The 23,151-nt window shown below is 47.9% G+C and overlaps 1 protein-coding gene across 1 annotated transcript; it reads left to right on the top strand.

The window, feature by feature from the left end:
• The first annotated feature begins 2,807 nt into the window (after window positions 1-2,807).
• Window positions 2,808-19,760, top strand: FAM76B (family with sequence similarity 76 member B). Its single transcript, XM_038761674.1, has 11 exons — window positions 2,808-2,823; window positions 2,993-3,084; window positions 4,979-5,043; window positions 6,535-6,589; window positions 7,302-7,457; window positions 10,135-10,328; window positions 13,079-13,126; window positions 13,330-13,410; window positions 14,052-14,187; window positions 16,092-16,193; window positions 18,176-19,760. Exons 1-11 carry the CDS (start codon window positions 2,808-2,810, stop codon window positions 18,263-18,265), a joined length of 1,035 nt encoding a protein of 344 aa, XP_038617602.1. The 3' UTR covers window positions 18,266-19,760.
• Window positions 19,761-23,151: the final 3,391 nt, after the last annotated feature.

A 23,151-nucleotide genomic window follows, 5' to 3' on the forward strand; every position in this document is an offset into this window, starting at 1 on the left:
TAGAATTATAGGTAAATGCACATCATTAACAAAGTAAATAGAATAGTAGAAATGTACAAGTAAAATAAATAGAGTAATAAATCTGTACAAACATATACAAGTAAGTGCTGTGGGGAGGGGAAGGATGGGGAAGAGAGGAAAAGGGGGGCTAAATCTGGGAAGGCCTCCTGGAGGGGGTGAGCTCTCAGTAGGGCTGAATAATCATGTTAGGATTTGTTAAGCGCTCACTATGTGCAAAGCACTGTGCTAAGCGCTGGGGAAGTTACAAGGAAGGTGATCAGGTTGTCCCACGGGGGGCTCACAGTCTTCATCCCCGTTTTACAGATGAGGGAACTGAGGCTCAGAGAAGTGAAGTAACTGGCCCAAAGTCACACAGCTGATAATTGGCGGAGTCGGCATTTGAACCCATGACCTCTGACTCCAAAACCCGTGCTTTTTTCCACCGAACCACGCGGCTTCGAGGAGGCTTATTAGCCAATCAGGTTCGGGAGCCCCTCCCATCGAGCTCTGTGATTGGTCTTCGGAGAAAGTCCATCCGCGGAGGGTGGAGGGGGTGGGCGTTCGGTCAGGATCAGCCAATCAGATTCAGCATCCCCCGCCGTTGAGGTCTGTGATTGGTCTCCGGTGAAAGCCCATCCGCGGAGGGTGGAGGGGGCGGGCGTTCGAGGAGGTTCAGCCAATCAGATTCAGAAGCACCCCCGTCGAGGTCTGTGATTGGTCGCGGGGGAAAGCCCATCCGCGGAGGGTGGCGGGGGTGGTCATTTGGGCGGGCTCAGCCAATCAGATTCAGGAGCCCCTGTCGAGGTCTGTGATTGATCACCGGGAAAAGCCCATCCGCAGGGGGGGGGGGGGCGTTCGAGCAGGCTCGGCCAATCAGATTGAGCAGTCTCCCCGTTGAGGTCTGTGATTGGTCTTCGGGGAAAGCCCATCCGCGGGGGGGGGGGGTGTTAGGGCAGAATCAGCCAATCAGATTCAGGAGCCCCTCCCCCCCCGTTGAGGTCTGTGATTGGTCGCTGGGAAAAGCCCATCAGTGGGGGGGGTGGGCGTTCGGGCAGAATTAGTCAATTAGATTCAGGCACCCCCCCCCGTTGAGGTCTGTGATTGGTCTTCGGGGAAAGCCCATCCGCGGGGGGGGGGGGGGGGGTGTTAGGGCAGAATCAGCCAATCAGATTCAGGAGCCCCCCCCCCCTCCCGTTGAGGTCTGTGATTGGTCGCTGGGGAAAGCCCATCCGCGGGGGGGTGGGCGTTCGGGAAGGCTTGGCCAATCAGATTCAGGAACCCGACGTTGAGGTCTGTGATTGGTCTTCGGGGAAAGCCCATCCGCGGGGGGGGCATTCGGGCAGATTTAGCCAATCAGATTCAGCAGCCCCACCGTTGATGTCTGTGATTGGTCGCTGGGAAGAGCCCATCCGCGGGGGGGGTGGGCGTTCGGGCAGGCTCGGCCAATCAGATTCAGGAACCCGACGTTGAGGTCTGTGATTGGTCTTCGGGGAAAGCCCATCCGCGGGGGGGGCATTCGGGCAGATTTAGCCAATCAGATTCAGCAGCCCCACCGTTGATGTCTGTGATTGGTCGCTGGGAAGAGCCCATCCGCGGGGGGGGGTGGGCGTTCGGGCAGGCTCGGCCAATCAGATTCAGGAACCCGACGTTGAGGTCTGTGATTGGTCTTCGGGGAAAGCCCATCCTCGGGGGGGGGCATTCGGAAAGATTTAGCCAATCAGATTCAGCAGCCCCACCGTTGATGTCTGTGATTGGTCGCTGGGAAAAGCCCATCCGCGGGGGGGGGGGCGTTCGGGCAGGCTCGGCCAATCAGATTCAGGAACCCGACGTTGAGGTCTGTGATTGGTCTTCGGGGAAAGCCCATCCTCGGGGGGGGGCATTCGGAAAGATTTAGCCAATCAGATTCAGCAGCCCCACCGTTGATGTCTGTGATTGGTCGCTGGGAAGAGCCCATCCGCGGGGGGGGTGGGCGTTCGGGAAGGCTCGGCCAATCAGATTCAGGAACCCGACGTTGAGGTCTGTGATTGGTCTTCGGGGAAAGCCCATCCGCGGGGGGGGCATTCGGAAAGATTTAGCCAATCAGATTCAGCAGCCCCACCGTTGATGTCTGTGATTGGTCGCTGGGAAAAGCCCATCCGCGGGGGGGGGTGGGCGTTCGGGCAGGCTCGGCCAATCAGATTCAGGAACCCGACGTTGAGGTCTGTGATTGGTCTTCGGGGAAAGCCCATCCGCGGGGGGGGGCATTCGGAAAGATTTAGCCAATCAGATTCAGCAGCCCCACCGTTGATGTCTGTGATTGGTCGCTGGGAAGAGCCCATCCGCGGGGGGGGTGGGCGTTCGGGCAGGCTCGGCCAATCAGATTCAGGAACCCGACGTTGAGGTCTGTGATTGGTCTTCGGGGAAAGCCCATCCTCGGGGGGGGGGCATTCGGAAAGATTTAGCCAATCAGATTCAGCAGCCCCACCGTTGATGTCTGTGATTGGTCGCTGGGAAGAGCCCATCCGCGGGGGGGGTGGGCGTTCGGGAAGGCTCGGCCAATCAGATTCAGGAACCCGACGTTGAGGTCTGTGATTGGTCTTCGGGGAAAGCCCATCCGCGGGGGGGGGGCATTCGGAAAGATTTAGCCAATCAGATTCAGCAGCCCCACCGTTGATGTCTGTGATTGGTCGCTGGGAAAAGCCCATCCGCGGGGGGGGGTGGGCGTTCGGGCAGGCTCGGCCAATCAGACCCCCGTTGAGGTCTGCGATTGGTGGCGGGGAGGGCTTGGAAAGGGGCTCTGGCGGGTGACGTCGGGGCGGCGGGAGCCAATGGGCGGCGGGGCGGGTGACGTCAGGGCGGCGGGAGCCAATGGGCGGCGGCGGCGGAGGAGGCGGAAGTGAGGGGGACCGGGGCCGGGTCGATGGTGTGTCCCTCCGCCGGCGGCGGCGGCAGGAGGAGGAGGGAGGAGGAGGGAGGAGGAGGATGGCGGCGGCGGTGGTGGCGGCGGCTGCAGCGGCGGCGGCGGCAGCGGCGCTGTACGCCTGCACCAAGTGCAACCAGCGCTACCCCTTCGAGGACCTGTCCCAGGGGCAGCAGCTCTGCAAGGTCCGGGACCCCTCCCTCCCTCCCTCCCTCCCTCCTTCCCTCCCCCCCTCCCTCCTTCCCTCCCTCCCTCCCTCCCCCCCTCCCTCCCTCCCCCCCCTCCCTCCTTCCCTCCGGGAGCTCCCCTCCTCCGGGAGGCCTTCCCCCGCTGAGCCCCCCTCCCCACACCACCTGGATACGTGTTGGAACCTATCTGTTACTCTGTTTATTTTATTGCTACGTATTCTGTTTATTTTATCTTGTTAATGTGTTTGGTCTTGTCCTCTGTCTCCCCCTTCTAGACTGTGAGCCCGCTGTTGGGTAGGGACCGGCTCTAGCTGTTGCCAACTTGGAATTCCCCAGCGCTTAATACAGTGCTCTGCACACAGCAAGCGCTCATTAAATATGATTGAATGAATAAATGAGTCCCCCATCCCCCCCGCCTCACCTCCTTCCCCTTCCCAGCACCTGTGTGTGTGTGTGTGTGTGTGTGTGTGTGTGTGTGTATATATATGTATGTATATATATATATATGTATATATATATGTATGTATATATATATATATGTATATATATATATATGTATATATATATATATACGTATATATACAGTACCCCTTCTAGACTGTGAGCCGCCCACTGTTGGGTAGGGACTGTCTCTATATGTTGCCAATTTGTACTTCCCAAGCGCTTAGTACAGTGCTCTGCACACAGTAAGCGCTCACTAAATACGATTGATGATTGATGATATATATATATATATGTTTGAACGTATTCGTTACTCAATTTATTTATTTCATTTGTACGTATTCTACGTATTTTAGTTTGTTAATATGTTTTGTTCTGTTGTCTGTCTCCCCCTTCTAGACTGTGAGCCCGCTGCTGGGTAGGGATCGTCTCTATACGTTGCCAGCTTGGACTTCCCAAGCGCTTAGTACAGTGCTCTGCACACAGTAAGCGCTCAATAAATACGAATGAATGAATGAATGAATGAGTCCCCCTCCCCCCCTCAACCCCCCCCCCGCGCCTTACCTCCTTCCCCTCCCCACAGCACCTGTATATATGTTTGTACGGATTTGTTACTCTATTTTATTCGTACACGTTTATTCTATTTTATTTTGTTAATATGTTTTGTTTCGTTCTCTGTCTCCCCCGTCTAGACTGTGAGCCCACTGTTGGGTAGGGACTGTCTCTATGTGTTGCCAACTTGGACTTCCCAAGCGCTTAGTCCGGTGCTTTGCACACAGTAAGCGCTCAATAAATACGATTCAATGAATGAATGAATCTCTCCCTCCATTCCTCCATCCATTCATTCATTCATATTTTTCATTCATTCAATCGTATTTATTGAGCGCTTACTGTGTACAGAGCACCGTACTAAGCGCTAGGGAAGTCCAAGTCAGCAACATCTAGAGATGGTCCCTACCCAATAGCAGGCTCATAGTCTAGAAGGGGGAGACGGACAACAGAACAGAACATAAGAAAATAAAATAAATAGAATGAATATGTACAAGTAAAATAAATAAATAGAGCAATAAATGCGTACAAACGTATATACATATATCCAGGTGCTGTGGGGAGGGGAAGGAGGTAAGGCGATGGGGAGAGGAAGGAGTGGGCTCAGTCTGTGCTCTGCATGCTGTTGGGTAGGGACTGTCTCTATATGTTGCCAACTTGTACTTCCCAGGCGCTTAGTATAGTGCTCTGCACACGGTAAGCGCTCAATAAATACAATTGAATGAATGAATGCACACAGTAAGTGCTCAATAAATGCGATTGAATGAATGAATGGGAAGGCCTCCTGGAGGAGTTGGGCTCTCAGTAGGGCATCCATCCATCTCTCCATCCCTCCCTCCCTCCCTCCCTCCTTCCCTTCCTTCCTTCCCGCCTGATCCCTTTGGGTCTCCTCTGTTTGCAGGCCTGCCGCATCGCCCACCCCATGGTCAAGTGCACCTACTGCCGCTCCGAGTTCCAGCAGGAGAGGTGGGACAGCCGAGCCCCGTGCTGAGCGCTCCCGGGAGGAATGACAGTGCCAACGATCACAATAATAATAGTACTAATAATAATGGGGGTGGGGGGTATCACAATAATAATAATAATAGTAGTAGTAATAATGTGAGGGGGTGGGTTGCCAGGCACTGCACTAAGCACTGGGGTCCTTCCAGGCAAATTGGGTTGAGGCCCTAAGAGAAGTAGCGGGGAGGACCGAGAATTATAATAATAATAATAATACTGATGGTGGTGGTGGTGAATAAGCGCTCAGTTCAGTGCCAGGCACTGCACTAAGCGCTGGGGTCGTCCCAGGCAAATTGGGTTGAGGCCCTAAGAGAAGCAGCGGGGAGGACCGAGAATTATAATAATAATACTGATGGTGGTGGTGAATGAGCGCTTAATTCAATGCCGGGCACTGCACTGAGCGCTGGGGTTGTCCCAAGCAAATTGGGTTGAGGCCCTAAGAGAAGCAGCGGGGAGGACCGAGAATTATAATAATAACAGCAATAATGGTGAATAATAATAGTAATACTGGTGGTGGAGGTGAATAAGCGCTTAATTCAGTGCCAGGTTGAGGCCCTAAGAGAAGCAGCGGGGAGGACCGAGAATGATAATAATAATAACAATAATAATGGTGAATAAGAATAATACTGATGGTGGGGGTGAATAAGCGCTTAATTCAGGGCCGGGCACAGCACTAAGCACTGGGGTCATTTCAGGCAAATGGGGTTGAGGCCGTAAGAGAAGCAGCGGGGCTCAGTGGAAAGAGCTTGGGCTTGGGAGTCTGAGGTAATAATGATAATAATGGTGGCGTTTAAGTGCTTACCATGTGCCAAGCACTGTTCTAAGCGCTGGGGGAGATACAAGGTGATCAGGTCGTCCCACGTGGGGCTCACAGGTTTCATCCCCGTTGTACACATGAGGGAACTGAGGCCCAGTGAAGTGACAGGTGACTTGCCCAAGGTCACACAGCAGATGTGGGGGAACCGGGATTAGACCCCATGACCTCCGACTCCCAAGCCGAGGCTCTTGCCACTGAGCCACGCTGCTTCTCTGCGTTTGCAATCTAACCGTTTGCTTTAATCCACCTTTGCACGCTCTGTATTTTTTTTTTCAAAATGTCATTCGGCTTGCAGTCTAAAATCTGAAGGCACGCCTCCTCCAAGAAGCCTTCCCAGACTAAATCCCACTTTTCCTCATCTCCCACTCCCTTCTGCATCGCCCTGACTTGCTCCCTTTGCTCATCCCCCCTGCCCCTGAGCCCCACAGCATTTAGATAAGTATCTGTAGTTTTATTTATTTGTATTGATGTCTGCCTCCTTCCCCCCAACTCATCCCTGGACTGTGAGCTCACCGTGGGCAGGGATTATCACTCTTTATTGTTGTACTTGCCCAAGCGCTTAGTGCGGTGCTGTGCATATAGTAAGCGCTTAATAAATGCAAATAAATGAATAAACCTAAACGTTTCTTTCCCCTTTTCAGTAAAACAAATACGATATGCAAGAAGTGTGCACAGAACGTGAAGCAGTTTGGAACAGTAAGTGTACACTTTGCAATTTCACTCGCTACCCTCAAAAGACTGACATATCGCATTCATAGTATAGAAGTGAACCAGGGGCACGTAAGTCTAAACTCCAGCATCGGTGAATAAAGTATTTCTTTAACTCAGGAAAACAAGCATATTTTTGAAACTCCGTGCTTTCACCGGTCTCCTCCAATGATTTAATAAAAGGTGGATGGAAACTACGTGTTTTAAAAACGTGCTCTTTTTCATCCAGCTTTTATTAAATCATCGGATGAGACCGGTGAACATTCATTCATTCAACCATATTTATTGAGCACTTACTGTGTGCAGAGCACTGTACTGAGCGCTTGGGAAGTACAAATTGGCAACATATAGAGACGGTCCCTACCCGACAACGGGCTCACAGTCTAGAGGGTGTATTCAGTCAATTGTCACGTCTTAACGTTTTTCCTTATGGGTGTCTTCCATCATGTAACCCTCAGCAGATTTTTGTTTGCTCATTAAGTGGCTGTAATATTTAGACCTGCCAGAGTAACAGAGGACTCTCTAAGTTTTCAAAGGCGAAGGGACAGTAGATGGAGACATTATTTTTGAGACCACTTTTGAAAGGAGATTGAGACCAAATTCTGGCATGAGAACAACTTCTGTAAATCAGGCTTTGTGGTGTGCTTAAATGTTCGACGTTGAATCAGTTTGGTTGTTTTTTTTTTCTGTCAATTTTCAGCCCAAGCCCTGTCAGTACTGTAACATTATTGCAGCATTTATTGGCACCAAGTGTCAGCGTTGCACCAATTCAGAAAAGAAGTACGGACCCCCTCAGACCTGCGAACAGTGCAAACAACAGTGCGCTTTTGACCGGAAGGAGGAAGGAAGAAGAAAGGTTTGGATTTTGTTGGGGTGTTATGATGGAATCCGGGAGCGTGCTGCCTCAAATCCCCCATCCTCCGTCAATCTCCCACCCACCCCCAACCCCTGCAAGCTGGTAGGGGGTGGGCGTGAGCGCCTTTCCCTAGGGCTTTGTCTTCTTTCTGAGTGTCCGTTCGGACACTTTCTCCCCAGAACGGTGGTTCTGCACAGAAAGTTCCCCGAGAAGCAACTTTGTAGAAAACCCCCCGGGGTGGCTTCTTTCACCCCCACCCCTCGAGATCCGAGTGTACTTGGCAATTTCCCCCGATGAGGATTTATCCGTCCTCCCGGAAAGGTCCTTGGGGGAGATGTCAGAGCGGGGGCGTGTGGGGACGTGTTGCCAGGCGGGCCACTTGCCCGGCTCGGGAATCCGCTCTGCGCCTGGGCAGCGGCCCGGTGGCCGATGAGAGTGAAAAGCGATTCTGGCAGCGTGCTCCGTGCTGGGTTAGAGCCCCCACGGAAGGGGCGGGCGAGGAGACGACCCCGACACCACCATCGCGAAGAGCCCTGGACCGAGAAAGGTTCGTGTTATAGCCAGCGCTTAGCGCGCAGGCAGGCCCGGGCCGGTCCTTCCAACAGCTCCGGGCCTGCACCAGCCCAAGAACCTCTCCCGTAGGTGCCCGGTCGCAGGGGATCTCACCCACTGCTGCGTTTCCATAAGGAAGGATTTTCCCATGTAACAGTAGATTGAAATCTGGATTTGCCGACCATCGGCGCTCTGTTTCTCGGAGGGACCCGCCGGGCTGCTGTTGGGCTGCCTCCGTCCTCCTCGCCCTGGTTGCCGTGCTTTAGTGGTCTTCCTGGCCTCCACGTTCTCGCCCGTGTCCAACCACCGGAGAGTAACCCACTCCGAATTATGGGGGCACACCACCGTTCCAGGATACCCCGCCCCAGCCAAATAAGAGTCCAACAGCGTATTAAAGATTTAGATGACATTTGGATGAGTGTTCTAAAAGTAGGTGTGCAGTTTAATTGAAGATGTACCTGCCAGGCATTTAAAAACAGATGAATCGAACTCGGTAAACTGCGTCGGCCAACGGTGCCCCGAGTTTTACTAGTGAAATGACTCGAGACCCATCCATTCTAATTACCCTTCGTCTCGGTATTTCACTGCATCTGACCTCCCGCAGCATAATCAGACATTACAATGAGAACTCAGAGGTTTTCCCCACCCTGGGGTGAGATTTTGAATCCCCGCTATCCTAATATCATTTATTTCATTGAGAAGCAGTGTTGGCCTAGTGGGAAAAGCGTGACCTTGGGAATCAGAAGACCTGGGTTTCTAATCCAGTTTCATCTGTTCTCCCCGCTACATAGGCTGGGAGCCCCGTGTGGGACAGGGACTGTGTCTAAGATAATTAACGGGCATCTACCCCAGAGCTTAGAACTGTGCTTGACACATAGTTCGGACTTAACGGATACTATATCAACATTGTTGAAACACAGGTAAAATTCTCATTTGTGCTGTTTTCAACGGTAACTGTAAAAAGCGGCTTTTTTTGGACTAGTGAGCCCCCTTATCCTTAGTCACCCCGACCGATTTAGCACTCAGGTACATTGAAGTTTATGGATTTATTTTTGTGTTGTTGCTCCTTTCCCCATTCGACTGGAACCTCCTTGAGGCCCCAAGACTCTACATTCTGCTCCTTTTGCAATCCCCTTCTGTACTTCATTGTGTTGGCCAAAGCAAGCCCCAATAAATACAATTTATTGACTACTGAAACTAATAAAAATCGCTGATTGTAAAAGGCAATAGGTGGTCTCTCCTCTTAAGGAGCGATTTGATTTTTACAGCTGTTTTTAGCCACTCTCACATTCTTGAGTTGTTTTCAGTTGTGGGTGGAAGATTTCACTTTTGTGTCTGCTTTTGAAAGGGCTAAATAATAATCTGCCAGGCACCCTTCTAAGCGCTGGGGTGGATGCAAGCAAATCGGGTTGGACACAGCCCCCGTCCCACGTGGGGTTCACAGTCTTCATCACCATTTTCCAGATGAGGTAACTGAGGCACAGTGAAGTGACTTGCCCACAGTCACACAGCGGATACGTGGCAGAGCCGGAATTAGAACCCAGGTCCTCTTGACTCCACTAGGCCACACTGCTTCTCAGCATGCTCTGAGTTCAAGTCCAGAGGAAAGCCACACCACGGATCATTAATGTCTTTCAGCTGCAGCGGTAAACTGGGGTTTTTTGTGTGGCACGTGGCAAAATTTTGTATGAGCCTGGCAGATTTCTGATGAATGAAAAAGAAACGATTTGTGGACATTGTTGAGCCTTGTAGAGAAAAGCCACTCTGCAAATCTATTTTAGCTGGTCGGGTTTTTACTAGCTAATCTGTTCCTTTTTTGGTTCAACATTGTAGCGTCTCTCTGGCCCCTGACCCTTTTTTTTTGAGAGGCAAAGTGGTGGTGTGCTTCCCATTTTAGGAAATAAAGCAAAAATCTGTTAGAGTGTCATTGCCATCTTAAGAGCATCAGTGACTGTTTAATATTCAGGTGAGTTCCGGGAAATGTTGTTTGGCATTTCCTGAAAGGGCATCTTGGGACTTTTAGCTTCTTCCTCAGTGGTCGGGGGGCGGGGTAGGTAAACGGAAGCAGGTCCGCGACCTTAGCTCCAGTGCGCAAGTCGATCTGACGCAGACGTCTTTCCGAAAGGTGGACGGCAAGTTATTGTGTTGGCTCTGCACGCTGTCCTACAAGAGGGTTTTGCAGAAGACAAAGGAACAGAGAAAGAGCCTGGGTTCTTCACACTCCAATTCATCTTCCTCATCGCTTACGGAGAAAGACCAGCACCATCCGAAGCATCGCCATCATCACCACCACCACCGGCACAGCAGTGGCCACCACAAGTAAGTACCAACGATTTTTCCCCCGAGACCACGGCCTGAGCCGTTTCCTGCCTCCCACCACCCGCAGGAAAAGGGAAAACCAGTGGCCCCGTGGAAAGACACTTAGAAGAAGGGAATGGTTCGTCACCGTGAGCCCCGCCGATGGCGTCTGTGCATGCCTCCCCTAGACCGTAAGCTCACTGTGGGCAGGGAATGTGTCTGTTACATTATCCTATTGTACTCGCCTAAGTGCCTAGTGCAGCAGGGAAGCAGTACAGCGCCTAGAGAAGCGGTGTGGCTCAATGAAAAGAGCCCGGGATTAGGAGTCCGAGGTCATGGGTTCAAATTCCAGCCCCGTCAATTGTCAGCTGTGTGACTTTGGGCAAGTCACTTAACTTCTCTGTACTTCAGTTCCCTCATCTGTAAAATGGGGGTTAAGATTGTGAGCCCCACGTGGGACAACCTGATCACCTTGTATCCCCCCAGCGCTTAGAACAGTACTTTGCTCATAGTAAGTGCTTAACAAATACCATCATTATTATTATTACAGCGCTTTGCACATAGTAAGTGCCCAATCAGTACCATTGATTGATTGGTTCATGGGTGGAAGAGGAGCAGGACTCTCGGGGATTAACAAGGATGGTGACTGTCACCTTTTTGCCTTCCCCTGATGCCTCCAATCAGTGACCTGATTGAGAAGATTGATTTGTATCAACCCCAGTGCTTAGAACAGTGCGTGACGCATAGTAAGCCCATAACAAATACCGTATAAAAAAAAAAAAGAAATGGAAAAGCCAACACTTGCCCCAGAGCAACATTCACAGGAGACTTGGAGGCCTTAGCCACCCAAAGGAGGAGTAGGTAAAGGGGAAAGAGTGGACACTGATTAATCTTTGCTCTGCTGCCCTTAGAATGTATTTCAGCGTTCTTGGAAGATTCAAATGGGAGACTCTGGGAGAATTTCACTTTGTATTACCAATTGATGGAGTAAATTGGTCTTCTACTTGAATTATAAACCAAAAATGGGAATAAAAGTGAGATTTTTTCCCCCCCTCCCAGTCGGGTTCAGGGCCACGACCCCCTCAAACACTTGGTGAGGGGTTACCCTCCTGTTCAGGCTCTACTCTATGTTGAGGAGCCGTTCCGGGATTTTGAAGGCCAGGCGTTAACTTGACTCGAGGCCGTGAGGGAAATGAAAGCGAAGCCTCTATCCGCGATTTAATTCAAGGGGATTTGACCTTTGCTCACCATCTGTTCACCCCTCAACGGATTGTCTTTTTGCCTTGGGTTTGTTCAGCGCACTGGGCCCTGGCGTTGGTTCGGTGGGGTTGAGCACCCAGATTCTGGTGCACCCACACAGCTCCCAACAGTGTTCTCCCGTGCCCGGGCCACCACACAGGCTGCGAGAGAAGGACCTACTGAAGTGGAACAGTCAACAGTGTCCCTGTGTCCCCCCCATCCCCTTCTCCTCCCTTTAATCTTCCCTTCTCTCTGTCACAGCAATTGTGGGCAAAGATTTCTGTGCTTCAAGGACAGGGAGAATATCATCTTGCGCTTATTTTCCCTCGAGAGGAAAGGCTTTTAGGGAGGGTGCGAAATAAAAATTGGGGAAGCGGGGTTGAAGTCAGAGGACCTGGGTTCCAATCCCAGCTCTGCCACTCGTCTGCTCTGTAACCTTGGGGAAGTCACTTTACTTCCGCGGGCCTCGGTTGCCTCATCTGCATAGTGAGGATGAAGACGGTGAGCCCCTCGTGGGACATGAACTCTTTCCATCCTGATTGACCCGTACGGTATCTGGCGCATAGCCAACGCTTAACTATTTTAATACTATTAAAAAAATAAGATGGGGTGGGGAGGAGTAGGTTCAGTGGCTGTGGAATGAGAAAAACTGAAAAGTTTTGAAGGGAAGTGAAGAAGGGAAGAGTTTTCACTGCTTGGGAATGAATGACAGGCCCAGCGTTGCTCCTGTTATTTAGCATTCTATTCAGGGAAATGGAAGAGAATGTATCAGAGCCTAGATTGGCCTAATCCGACCGCAACTGCCAGGGTCGCTTCCTCCGTTTCTCCTGACGGGATGGGCCACTCCGTAAGTCCACGCCGGAAGTCCGCGGGCAACATGGAAGGCAGTAAGAGGGACAGTTACCTGGGTCCCAACCCCATTTTCAGAACTGATACGTTGGGGTCGGGTGCTGTGACCCGCCAGAAACCATCAGAGAACGCCGAAGAGAACGCGGACGGTCCTTGTTCCTGCTCCTGGGGCCGGGGAGTGGACAGTCAGTGTCTTGGGACGTCAGTTCGAGACCTAAAGTGACCTGAGGGAGTTGACTTTGTATCAAGAGGTGCAACTCAGAAAGACCCCTCACCCCGATTTCAGAAGGGAACACGTCACATTGGGCTCTCCGTTCTTCTTCTCTGACGGTTCAGTTAGGGTGCGTACAAGTTGACTAAATCAAGGTGGTTCGGAAGAGAACAGTTACAGTCAGAGGAGATTTGGGAATACTGGTTAAAAAAAAAAAAGGCACGGTGAATTGTCCATCTCTGTTAGAGTTCTGTGTCCGTGATAGCCGTCAAGGAGGTGTTCGGGTGAATGAGATGGTTATTAGAAAATAAGGCCTTAGAGGAAAGCTTCAAAGAATATGCATTGGAGAAAAACAGGGTATGGATTGATTTAAGAAGTCTTCAAATATATGAATAGCTTTTCGAACAGAGGATACTTTTTTCCGTTTACTCGATTACAAGTCGTCATTAACTAAGTATTGGATGTGTTTCAGAATCAGCAGTCTGAGTCCCGAACAAGATCAGGGACTGTGGAAACAGAGGTAAATATTTTAATTTGTTGTAAACGTTTATCTTTTGCCATTTCGGAACAATTTTTGGGGGGGAGGGATTTGAATTAGTGTAGTTTTGTGGCACTCGAGGTTTTCAAAACACCGCGATGTTCAGATTATACGTTTTAGCTGGGTGCAAATGACCCTTACATAAGGTCCACCTTCTTAGGTGAATGCTTATTGTTTGGTTTCAGCCATAAATCCTCTGCAGCTATTCAGAATGAAACTCCAAAGAAAAAACCCAAACTGGAATCCAAGCCATCCAATGGAGATAGGTAAAGTGGGATTTCCATAGTGCCGTGAAAAGTCCGTCGGTCAGGAAAGTGGTGGTTGATTCTAGTTCCGCTTGACAACTGTGAGAGGTGGAAAAATATCACCCTTCGTACCTGTACGTTCGTCTTCGTATCAAATGAGTCCGATGCTTTTCTAACTGAACTTTAGCAGTAGCAAATTTGCCCTTTTCGCGTTGATCTGTTTCGAACGTAAACTAAAGGCCACAGACTTTCACACGAAAACGGCTCTGTTATCCTTCAGTCGGATCCAAGCTTGGAGCCGAGAATTGACCGATCGCCCTGAAAAAATTTGTTTTTTGATCATAAGGTGGTGAAAGTAGATCTGGGGTAGTTCACGAATCCAGAAATCTTCTGGTATTGCTATACACAGTGGCTGCCTGTTGCTTTACACTGGAAGTACTTGTGACCCCCTGAAAGCTAATACTGAATTATATTTCTGCAGGTGTATGTAATGTGTGCCATTAGTAAGGTAATTTGCCAGTTGCATCAATTTCTGTCAGGTACATATTTTTTTGCATTAGCCTTAAGGATGTTTGTGGAATTGTCTAATTTATGCATTTTGAATAGACGCTGCTTTTCTGTTGCTTCAAGTAACATCCTTTTTGCTTTTTCTTTCTTTCTAGTAGCTCTATAAATCAGTCAGCAGATAGTGGGGGAACTGACAATTTTGTCCTCATCAGCCAACTGAAAGAGGAAGTGATGTCTCTTAAGCGTCTCTTGCAGCAAAGAGATCAAACCATTTTGGAAAAGGATAAGAAGGTAAGATGAGCTTCTTCGTTGAAACGTACCAAACTGGCCTAATTGAGATCGGGCGGACCTGATTGTACGTCTCAGGCTAGAAAAGTTGCGACCATACTGCATGGTACTGAAGCCGTCGGACGTTTTATGTGCGATGCGGGGAAAAATGAGCTCTGCCTTAGGGAGATCAAACAGAGAGAAGGGAAGGGAATGATGATCAGGGCTTCAAAGAGGCGAGAGTTTTAGTAACTTCTAAACTTTAAACTCGGGAGACTATCTGCCTTTAAAATGACGTCTACTGTTATGTCTGAATTTTTTTTTTTTTTTTGAAATGGTATTAAGCGCTCACTCTGGGCCAGGCCCTGTACTAAATGTTGTGGTACCTACTCAGGTAGGGCATAGTCTGTGTCCCACATGGGGTTTACAGTCTTAATCCCCATTTTCCAGATGAGGGAACTGAAGCCCAGAGAAGCACAGCAACTTGCCCAAGGTTACCCAGCATACACGTGGAGGAGCCAGGACTAGAACCCACGTCCTCCTGACTTCCAGGCTCGTGCTGTATCCACTAGGCCATGCTGCTAGTCAAATGGAAAGGAAATGCAAGAGGTCATGGATTTTAGGGAAGATTGATTTGGGAGCCTTAGAGCCAAATCTCGATCTGCTCCGGTTAGGTGGTGGAGATCGATCTTGTGAATTTGCCGGGTAGTAGACACTTGACCCCTGTTACGGTCCACTCGGTGATAAGACCAGAAGGGCATCTGTGGCATTGTTCTCCCACTTGCCTTCAAATTGCTGAGAGGCAGCATGGCTTAGTGGAAAGAGCATGGGCTTAGGAGTCAGAGGTCGTGGGTTCTAATCCCGGCTTTGCCACTCGTCAGCGGTGTGACTTTGGGAAAGTCACTTCACTTCTCGGTGCCTCAGTTCCCTCATCTGTAAAATAGGGATTGAGACTGTGAGCCCCACGTGGGACAACCTGATTACCCTGTATCTACCCCAGAGCTTAGAACAGTGCTCGGCACATGGTAAGCGCTTAACAAATACCAACATTATTATTATTATTAAATTATCTCCTCCGATCCCCGGATGGCAAAAAGCCATCCAAGTCTGGTCAAATTTCACTTCAGCCAAAGGGAGAGCGGGTGAAACTCCGCCCCGAACAGCCTGTTGCTGAAGCGGAATCCACAGCCGGTCGGGTTCGGCTATCTTGTCCAAGATCGATACCTCGATTCGAGTAGATTAGAGCCGTTGGCTAGCGTTCGTAACAGAGCTTCAAGGAAGAGGAGGCAGAAGCTAAGGATGACTCTTCCGGAGAGCCTGGTTGTACGCATGTGTGTTTTGAGAAGCAGCGTGGACTAGAGGATAGAGCACAGTCCTGGGACTCAGAAGGTCATGGGTTCTTAGCCCAGCTCTGCCACTTGTCTGCTGTGTGACCCTGGGCAAAGCACTTCACTTCTCTGGGCCTCAGATATCTCATCTGTAAAATGGTGATTAAGATTGTGAGCCCGATGTGGGATAGGTTCGAATCCCGGCTCTGTCACTTGTCAGCTGTGTGACCTTGGGCAAGCCACTTAACTTCTCTGTGCCTCAGATACCTCATCTGTAAAATGGGGATTAAGACTGGGAGCCCCATGTGGGACAACCTGATCACCTTGTATCCCCCCCAGCGCTTAGAAGAGTGCTTTGCACATAGTAAGCGCTTAACAAATACCGTCATTATTATTATTATAGGGACTGTGTCCAACCCGATTTGCTTATACCCACCCCAGCGCTGAGTACAATGCCTAGCACATAGTAAGCACTTAATAAATACTGTGCATACACGCATGCACAGTCACATGACTCTGTGAGAAATCAAATGCAGTTGATTGTAAATACGCATTTACATGTAAGGTCTTTTGTGTGTGTGTATGTGTTTGTTTTTCAAGTTGACTGAATTGAAGGCAGACTTCCAGTACCAGGAGTCTAATTTGAGGACCAAGATGAACAGTATGGAGAAAGCCCACAAAGAAACCGTGGAGCAACTGCAGGTAAATCCCTCACGACGTTGCGGAAACCGTAAATCACCGAGAGGGAAGTGCCCCAGTGCATCGTCCTCAGATTCCGTGTGGTGCTTGAAGAGGCCCAGGAACTGGTCTTTCGGTCCCTTCCTCGTGAGACCGGTGAAGCGGCTCGCAGCACGAGTGTACAAAACTGTTTAACCGTAAAGCATTTTCCCTTCCCGTGGCTTTGCGCTGTTCTGTTCCTGACCAAATAACTATCCCAGGATTCAACATTAACACCTAGTGACTCGTGTTTCCCGTAGCTTCACAGAGACTACCAAAAGCTGCAGTCTTCCTCTCCTTTTCAGATCACATTTGGTGTTCCCTGCATATAGGACATGACACACACACACCACACACCCCTATCTGCCTCTCATCACTTCACCCCAAAACGGGCCTGAAATCAGGGAAGTGCGATTTGGGGAAGAGGAGAGAAAGCGGCCCGTCCCTTTGACCCAGTTGATTTTTAAGCCCCACACTCTTTGATATTGCCCAATTTTTATTCCGCGCTCTGTCTCAGCAAGTTGACGTGTTCTATTCCTACTTCGTTTCCAAATGTGGCATATAATAATAATTGTGGTAGTTGTTAAGCGCTTACACCGTACCAGGCACTGTACTAAGCGCTGAGGTGGATACAAGTAAATTGGGTTGGACACAGTCCCTGCCCCATGCGGGGCTCGTAGTCTCAGTCCCCATTTTACAGATGAGGGAACTGAGGTACAGAGAAGTGAAGTGACTTGCCCAAGGCCACACAGCAGACTAGTGGCAGAGCTGCGATGAGAACCTATGACCTTCTGATTCCCAGGCCCATTTTCTATCCACTACCCCATGCTGCTTCTCCTTATAATGGCCTCTGGTTAAAGAATTGTAGTTGGGGCCGGGAGAGGGGAGGAGTCAAAATGAAGTGCCACAAAAGCTCAAAATCATGCGGTAATGGCTCTGTAAACACCAGTGATTTATCGACCTTTCAAAAGCAGGCCCCGTCTTTTTCTTGTAAATCAAGGCCTGAATCGGATCTCCCGGCTCCTTCCTTTGGGCAAACACTGAAGACCCTTTAGGAACTGTACCGCCCGCCCCAGTCTCCTTCCCTAGGGTTTCCAAATGCTGAAACTCTGCCAGTCAAATGGGTTTTTCCTCCTTTCACAACAAGCGGCATCAGAGCAGAGAAAGATGGTTCTCTTCTACCGACCCCTGAAAAGCCATTTATTTTATCCCTTAGAACTTGGTTTGAAAGAAATCAAACCGTCTGCTCATTTTTGATCCTTTTTCAAGGCCTACAATCACCTGCGTCAACAACGAGATGTTAATACTGCACGGTGTTATCCTTGATGCGTAGGGTCGATTAGGTCACTGGGGCCGTTCGCACAGCACTTAGAATCAAATGGGCAAGAGCGTGAATGTTATAAAACTCAGAGGGAGGAAGATGGCAAAGATGGCTGGCTGGGAGGGTCCAGCGTGGACTGGAGGAAAAAAGACTGAGGGAAATGTCGTGAGGTAAGGCGATGGTCAGCTTTGGATTCTCTGGAAAAGCTTGTACTTGGATGTGGAGTCATTGGAAGGTTTAAATTGGGCGTGATGTGGAAAAGCAAGCTTAGATGCTTGGGTCCTTCGGGCCACAGAGCCAAGGGGAGTTCTTTATTGCCCTGTAAAAACCATTCGATATTACCAGCAGAAGTGTTTCCAGTTAGGATCGTTGGGGAAGGAGGTAGGGAATTTTATCCGGGTGTAATCCTCCGATGTTCCTTTGTATAGGTGCATTCTTAAGGCGACAGCTAAATTGTCTTTTTCAGAACATGGTAGTTTACCCAAACCAGCATACCTGCTCATTCTACTGAGAAAAGCATGTCTCGGAGGATCTGTTTTAGGATGTAAAGTAAACCGGGGTATTTTCTTCAGAGTGGTGTGTTTTGGATTTTTTTTTTCCCTCTGCTCCCTTGTTCTTAATCTCTCAAACTTTTTGTTTACTACAGGCCAAAAACAGGGAGCTACTCAAGCAGGTTGCAGCTTTGTCAAAGGGTAAAAAATTCGATAAAAGTGGGAGCATACTAACGTCTCCTTGAGGAAACGGCTACTCATTGGTGTTTGTGCTCAGAGTGTAAATTTGGGTAATTCTGTGAAGCCCTTAAAATTCTGTGTAGTGAGAACCTATTTTTGCACACCAGATAAGTTGGCATGTTTCCTATACACTTTTGTAACTGAGATGCAGCTTTTTTTTTTTTAGTTGACAGAATACTCAGATTTAATACTTCAACTGGCTTGAAGGAACTTTTTTTTTATTTTTATTTTTTGATACCCGGGAACTTTTTTGCCGGCAATAGTATTATTGAACAATTTCAAAAGGCACGTCAGCAGTGCTGTTTTCAACACAACTTGCAATAATAGAGTTGGTGTACTTTTTTTGGGCTCAAAGCATCAGTTGATCTCATTGTTTTTATCAGGCTAATTTCAGCTAACGTTCAGTTTTCAAATTTAGGACTAGAAGAACTTTGTGAATAAGGAACATTATGAACGCCGGGTTTTTGGCCACTGTGTTCTTTTCAAAATATAAATTTAGGAGGGAATCATGGTGCTTTTATTAAATGAAATTCACAAGGATGATATATGTACATACTTTTTTAAAAGTTCCATGGTTAGCGGTATGCTTAATAGATTGATCCTTGTCATTGAAATTTTCTGAACATCTTGTATAGTACAAGGTTTAAGTGTGTCTTTTGTTTTGTAAAAACTACTGTCAATTTTTACTTGCAAGTGCCTTTTTGCCACCCGATGTTTTTATTTATAGGAATGTTGGTCTTTTGTACATAGGGTTTCTCGTTTTAAGATCATGTTTTCATAATTGTTTGTATATAAATGTATATGTACAGAGGCCTAACTAAAAATTCCAAAGAGCTAGTAAACTGCTCCCGGTTGCATTAAATACTAGCTTAATGGATGGTGAATATTGGCTTTAGATCATTTTAGTGATTTTTGTCTGTGTGCAAGTTGTTGATCCTAGATATCATCATGCCAAGCGGTGCTCAAAAACATGGGGGGCTCTTTTGGCAGTGGTAGATTTTCCATTCTGTCCTAGAAATGTGTTTTTTGGGGGGAGGGTGGGGGGATTTTTTACTCCCCCCACCCCCCAACGGTAGTACTAGTTTGAAAAACAAATGTCATTCTTACCTCTGATCTCTCCACTTGAAACGGTTAGTTGGGTCGGTGCCCATGAGCACATCTGGCTTTTTAAAATTCCCCAATTTTTCACCCCTCGCTTTAAAGGACACTTGAAGTTCTTCTCCAGAAGAATGTGGAACCAATAACTAGGTTCTGGGGCTTTCACAAGAAAACCGGTACCCCCAGGTGTCTGTCGGGTAGGGGATGGATGCCCGAAAAGAATAGCAGAAGAATTTGGCCCTTTATTCCGTAACTACTGACTTTGGAAGGAAATTGGTCTTGTTCATCGCAGCCTTATCGCACTGCTCCTAGGGGACTTTAGCTTACCTTCTTCACATAACTTTTAGACTGTGAGCCCACTGTTGGGTAGGGACTGTCTCTATGTGTTGCCAATTTGTACTCCCCAAGCGCTTAGTACAGTGCTCTGCACATAGTAAGCGCTCAATAAATACGATTGATTGATTGATTGATAACTTGAGGCAGGGTTTCTTTCTCTCCCCTCTCACCGCCCCCCCACCCCCTTCTTTTTTCTGAATATCTCAGAAAGTACGACCTAAACCAGCAATGACTTTGAATGTTCTCCTAAGGGATAGCTCTTCTAGAGCAAAAGTTTGGGTGTTTTGTGTATCTTTTTTTTCCCCTTCCTCCTTTTAAATAGCTTGTATTTCCCACAGTTATACTTGCTTTCTGTGGAGAATCGTACTCCAGAATTCTCCAGCGGTGTCCTATCAGGACGTAGTCAAAGCGGTAGCAAGGAAAATGAATCCATTTGACTTGGCAAATACCGGTTGTTTTCTAGGTCGTGTTCTTTTGTGTACCGAAGGATTATCCATGTCCTCTTTGTAGATTTACTAGAAATTCTACTTACATTTAGTACTTCTAGGGTAGAAGATGCTGCTATCCTATGGTGAGTTTTGCTAAATCCAAAATGACTAATTTCATTGAAAATTTAGTAATTTTTGATAACTGATATTTTTCCAGTTTCATAAGCCTCTTGTCAACCTGCTGTTTTCAGTGTGGTTTTTAAATTTGTCATTTTTGACGTGCTCAGTTTTAAAGAAACTGTCCCTTGTAGTGATTCTTACTGAAACCTGCTGAAGCTGCAGTCTGACTTTTTTTTGTTTTTTAAGAAGTTCGCTGTCATAAAATATCTGAGTTTATAGATTCCCGTGCTAAAATATTTTAGGGGCTTCACAGTATTTAGTCCTAACTAAATACCCGATCTCTTTATTTCATAACCTCATTTTTTTAACTTGAATTTTTTAAAGTTGTCAATTAGTCAAGTTCCAGAGCCGCGAAGGATGTCCTGGAGCTGTAGTGTGTTGACATAATGAACTGATGTTCTTTTAATGTGGATCCTGAAGGAGATGCAATGTCTTGTGCTTTAGAGCCTGTCTTCAGCTGTTAATTAGCCTTGATCAGTGATAGCCACTTGGGCTCAAGTTATTTATGTATTTTAAGCCTGTGAATAAAGCGGCCCTTTTCAGATAGTTTTTGTCTTAATATGCATTCTACAGTGAAGCTTTCCAGCTCTTCACATGTATAGACTATTGAAAATTGTACTTGCACACATCTGACTGTCGACATTTTGTACTTTTTTCTAAGTCCAATATTTCACAATAAAAATGTGTCAAAATCTTAATCCGGTGGTTTTTCTATCAGTTTTGCAGCAGATTGCACGCCAGTCATGGATTGGAGCATTTAGTCCAACCCACTTCTATTAGTGTAATCCTGTGCTTTCAATTTAACTTGCTGCATTTCTTCCTACCTAATAATAATAATAATAATAATAATAACATTTGTTAAGCACTTACTGTATGTCAAGCACTGTTCAAGTGCTAGGATAGATACCAGCTAATTAGGTTGGACACAGTCCATGTCCTGCATGGGGCGGTCAGTCTTAATCCCCATTTTACAGAAGAGGGAACTCTGAGGCACAGAGAATTGACTTACCCAAGGTCACACAGCAGACAAGTGGCAGAGCCGGGATTAGAACCCAGGTCCCTCTTACTCCCAGGCCCAGGCTCTATCCACTAGGCCATGCTGCTTTCCTATCTGTCTGCTAACACTACTGATGTAGCCTATGCCCCTTTGCAGGGACAGAAAAGTCATGCCAGTTTGTGCAATAATTAGAGAGTAGATGGAAAATACGGCTGTCACTTCTTTTTTAATGGTAAGCACTTTACTCTCTCCTACGGTTCGATGCCTTATGGTGGCAGGAGAGTTTGCGTATGCTGATGAGGCTTTATAGGGTTGCCCACAATGGAAAGGTTTATGTCGAAGCTTGAGATGAAATCTATTCACCTGGGCTGGGCCGCAGTGGCATGGATAAGAGTCAAAGTCAGTTGATCAAAAACAACGGCAAGACTCAAGTTCTTGCTGTGCAGAAGAAGGCAGTGGCAAACCACTTTTGTGTCTTTACCAAGAAGACTCCATGGATACCTGAAATAGAACTGCTTTATGATAGAGGATGGGTCGTTCTGAAGAGGGTCAGAAGCGACTCGACGGCACTTTTTGAAGAAGTGCTTTACTATGTGTCAAGCACTGTACTAAACACCAGGGTAGACAGGAGACAGTCGGGTTGGACCCAAACTCACAATCTTAATCCCCATTTTACAGACGAGGTAACTGGCACAGAGAAGCTGAGTGACTTGCCCAAAGTCACACAGCAGGCAAGTGTTGATGTGGGGATTAGAACCCAAATCCTCTGACTCCCAAAGCCCCTTACTCTTTCCACTAAGCCAGGCTGCTTCCCGTTCTTACTGGTAAATGCATGCAGATAGGGGACTGAGATCAGAAGCGAAATGGTTTTTCGGAGTTTATGCTGTGCTCCAGTTTCTTCCCTTTGGAGGGCAGTTATACTTACTCTCTTTGATCCCCAGCGGGGAGAGAGGCCAGCCAATCCTAGAGGAAGATCAAATCCCAAGGAGCCTTGTATTTATTTTGGCAGACTTTTAGAAGAGTGTTTCATTTTAATTGGATACGGTTGAACATGCTGATAAGGATCAGGAAGGGTTGGTAGAAATCTTGCTCAATGCCTGACATTTAAACAAACATCAGATCACCAGGCAGAACTGTGTAGAGGCGGAAAGTGTATCTAGAGGGCAACCCATAAAGTGCAAGAAAAATCTTGGTTGTCCTCTCTTCAGATCACAGAAAAAAAGGACTCAGGAGAAAGTGTGAAGTTCACTGGAGTTGAGCTTCCATTTCAGGATGACACATGGGCAATCATGTCACTTTTTTAGATGATATTTAATACTAGTGATTTTCATTCAATCATATTTATTGAGCGCTTACTGTGTGGAGAGCCCTGTACTAAGCACTTGGGAAGTACAAGTGATAATGATGGTATTTAAGTGCTTACTGTAATAATGGTGGCATTTATTAAGTGCTTACTATTTGCAAAGCACTGTTCTAAGTACTGGATAATGGCATTTGTTAAGCACTTACTATGTGCTAAGCACTGTTCTAAGCACTGGGGGGGATCCAAGGTAATCAGGCTGTCCCACGTAGGGCTCACAATCTTAATCCCCATTTTACAGATGAGGTCACTGAGGCCCAGAGAAGTGAAGTGACTTGCCCAAAGTCACACAGCTGACAAGTGGCGGAGCTGGGATTTGAACCCATGACCTCTGACTCCAAAGCCCGGGCTATTTCCACTGAGCCACGCTGCTTCTATGTGTCCTGTACTGTGCTAAGCGCTGGAGTAAATGCAAGGTAATCAGGTTGGACACAGTCCCTGGCCTGCCTGGGGCTCACCCTATTAATCCCCATTTTATAGATGCGGGAACTG

The sequence above is a fragment of the Tachyglossus aculeatus genome, chromosome 20 (genome assembly GCF_015852505.1).
Source record: "Tachyglossus aculeatus isolate mTacAcu1 chromosome 20, mTacAcu1.pri, whole genome shotgun sequence".
In the NCBI taxonomy this organism is placed as follows: domain Eukaryota; kingdom Metazoa; phylum Chordata; class Mammalia; order Monotremata; family Tachyglossidae; genus Tachyglossus; species Tachyglossus aculeatus.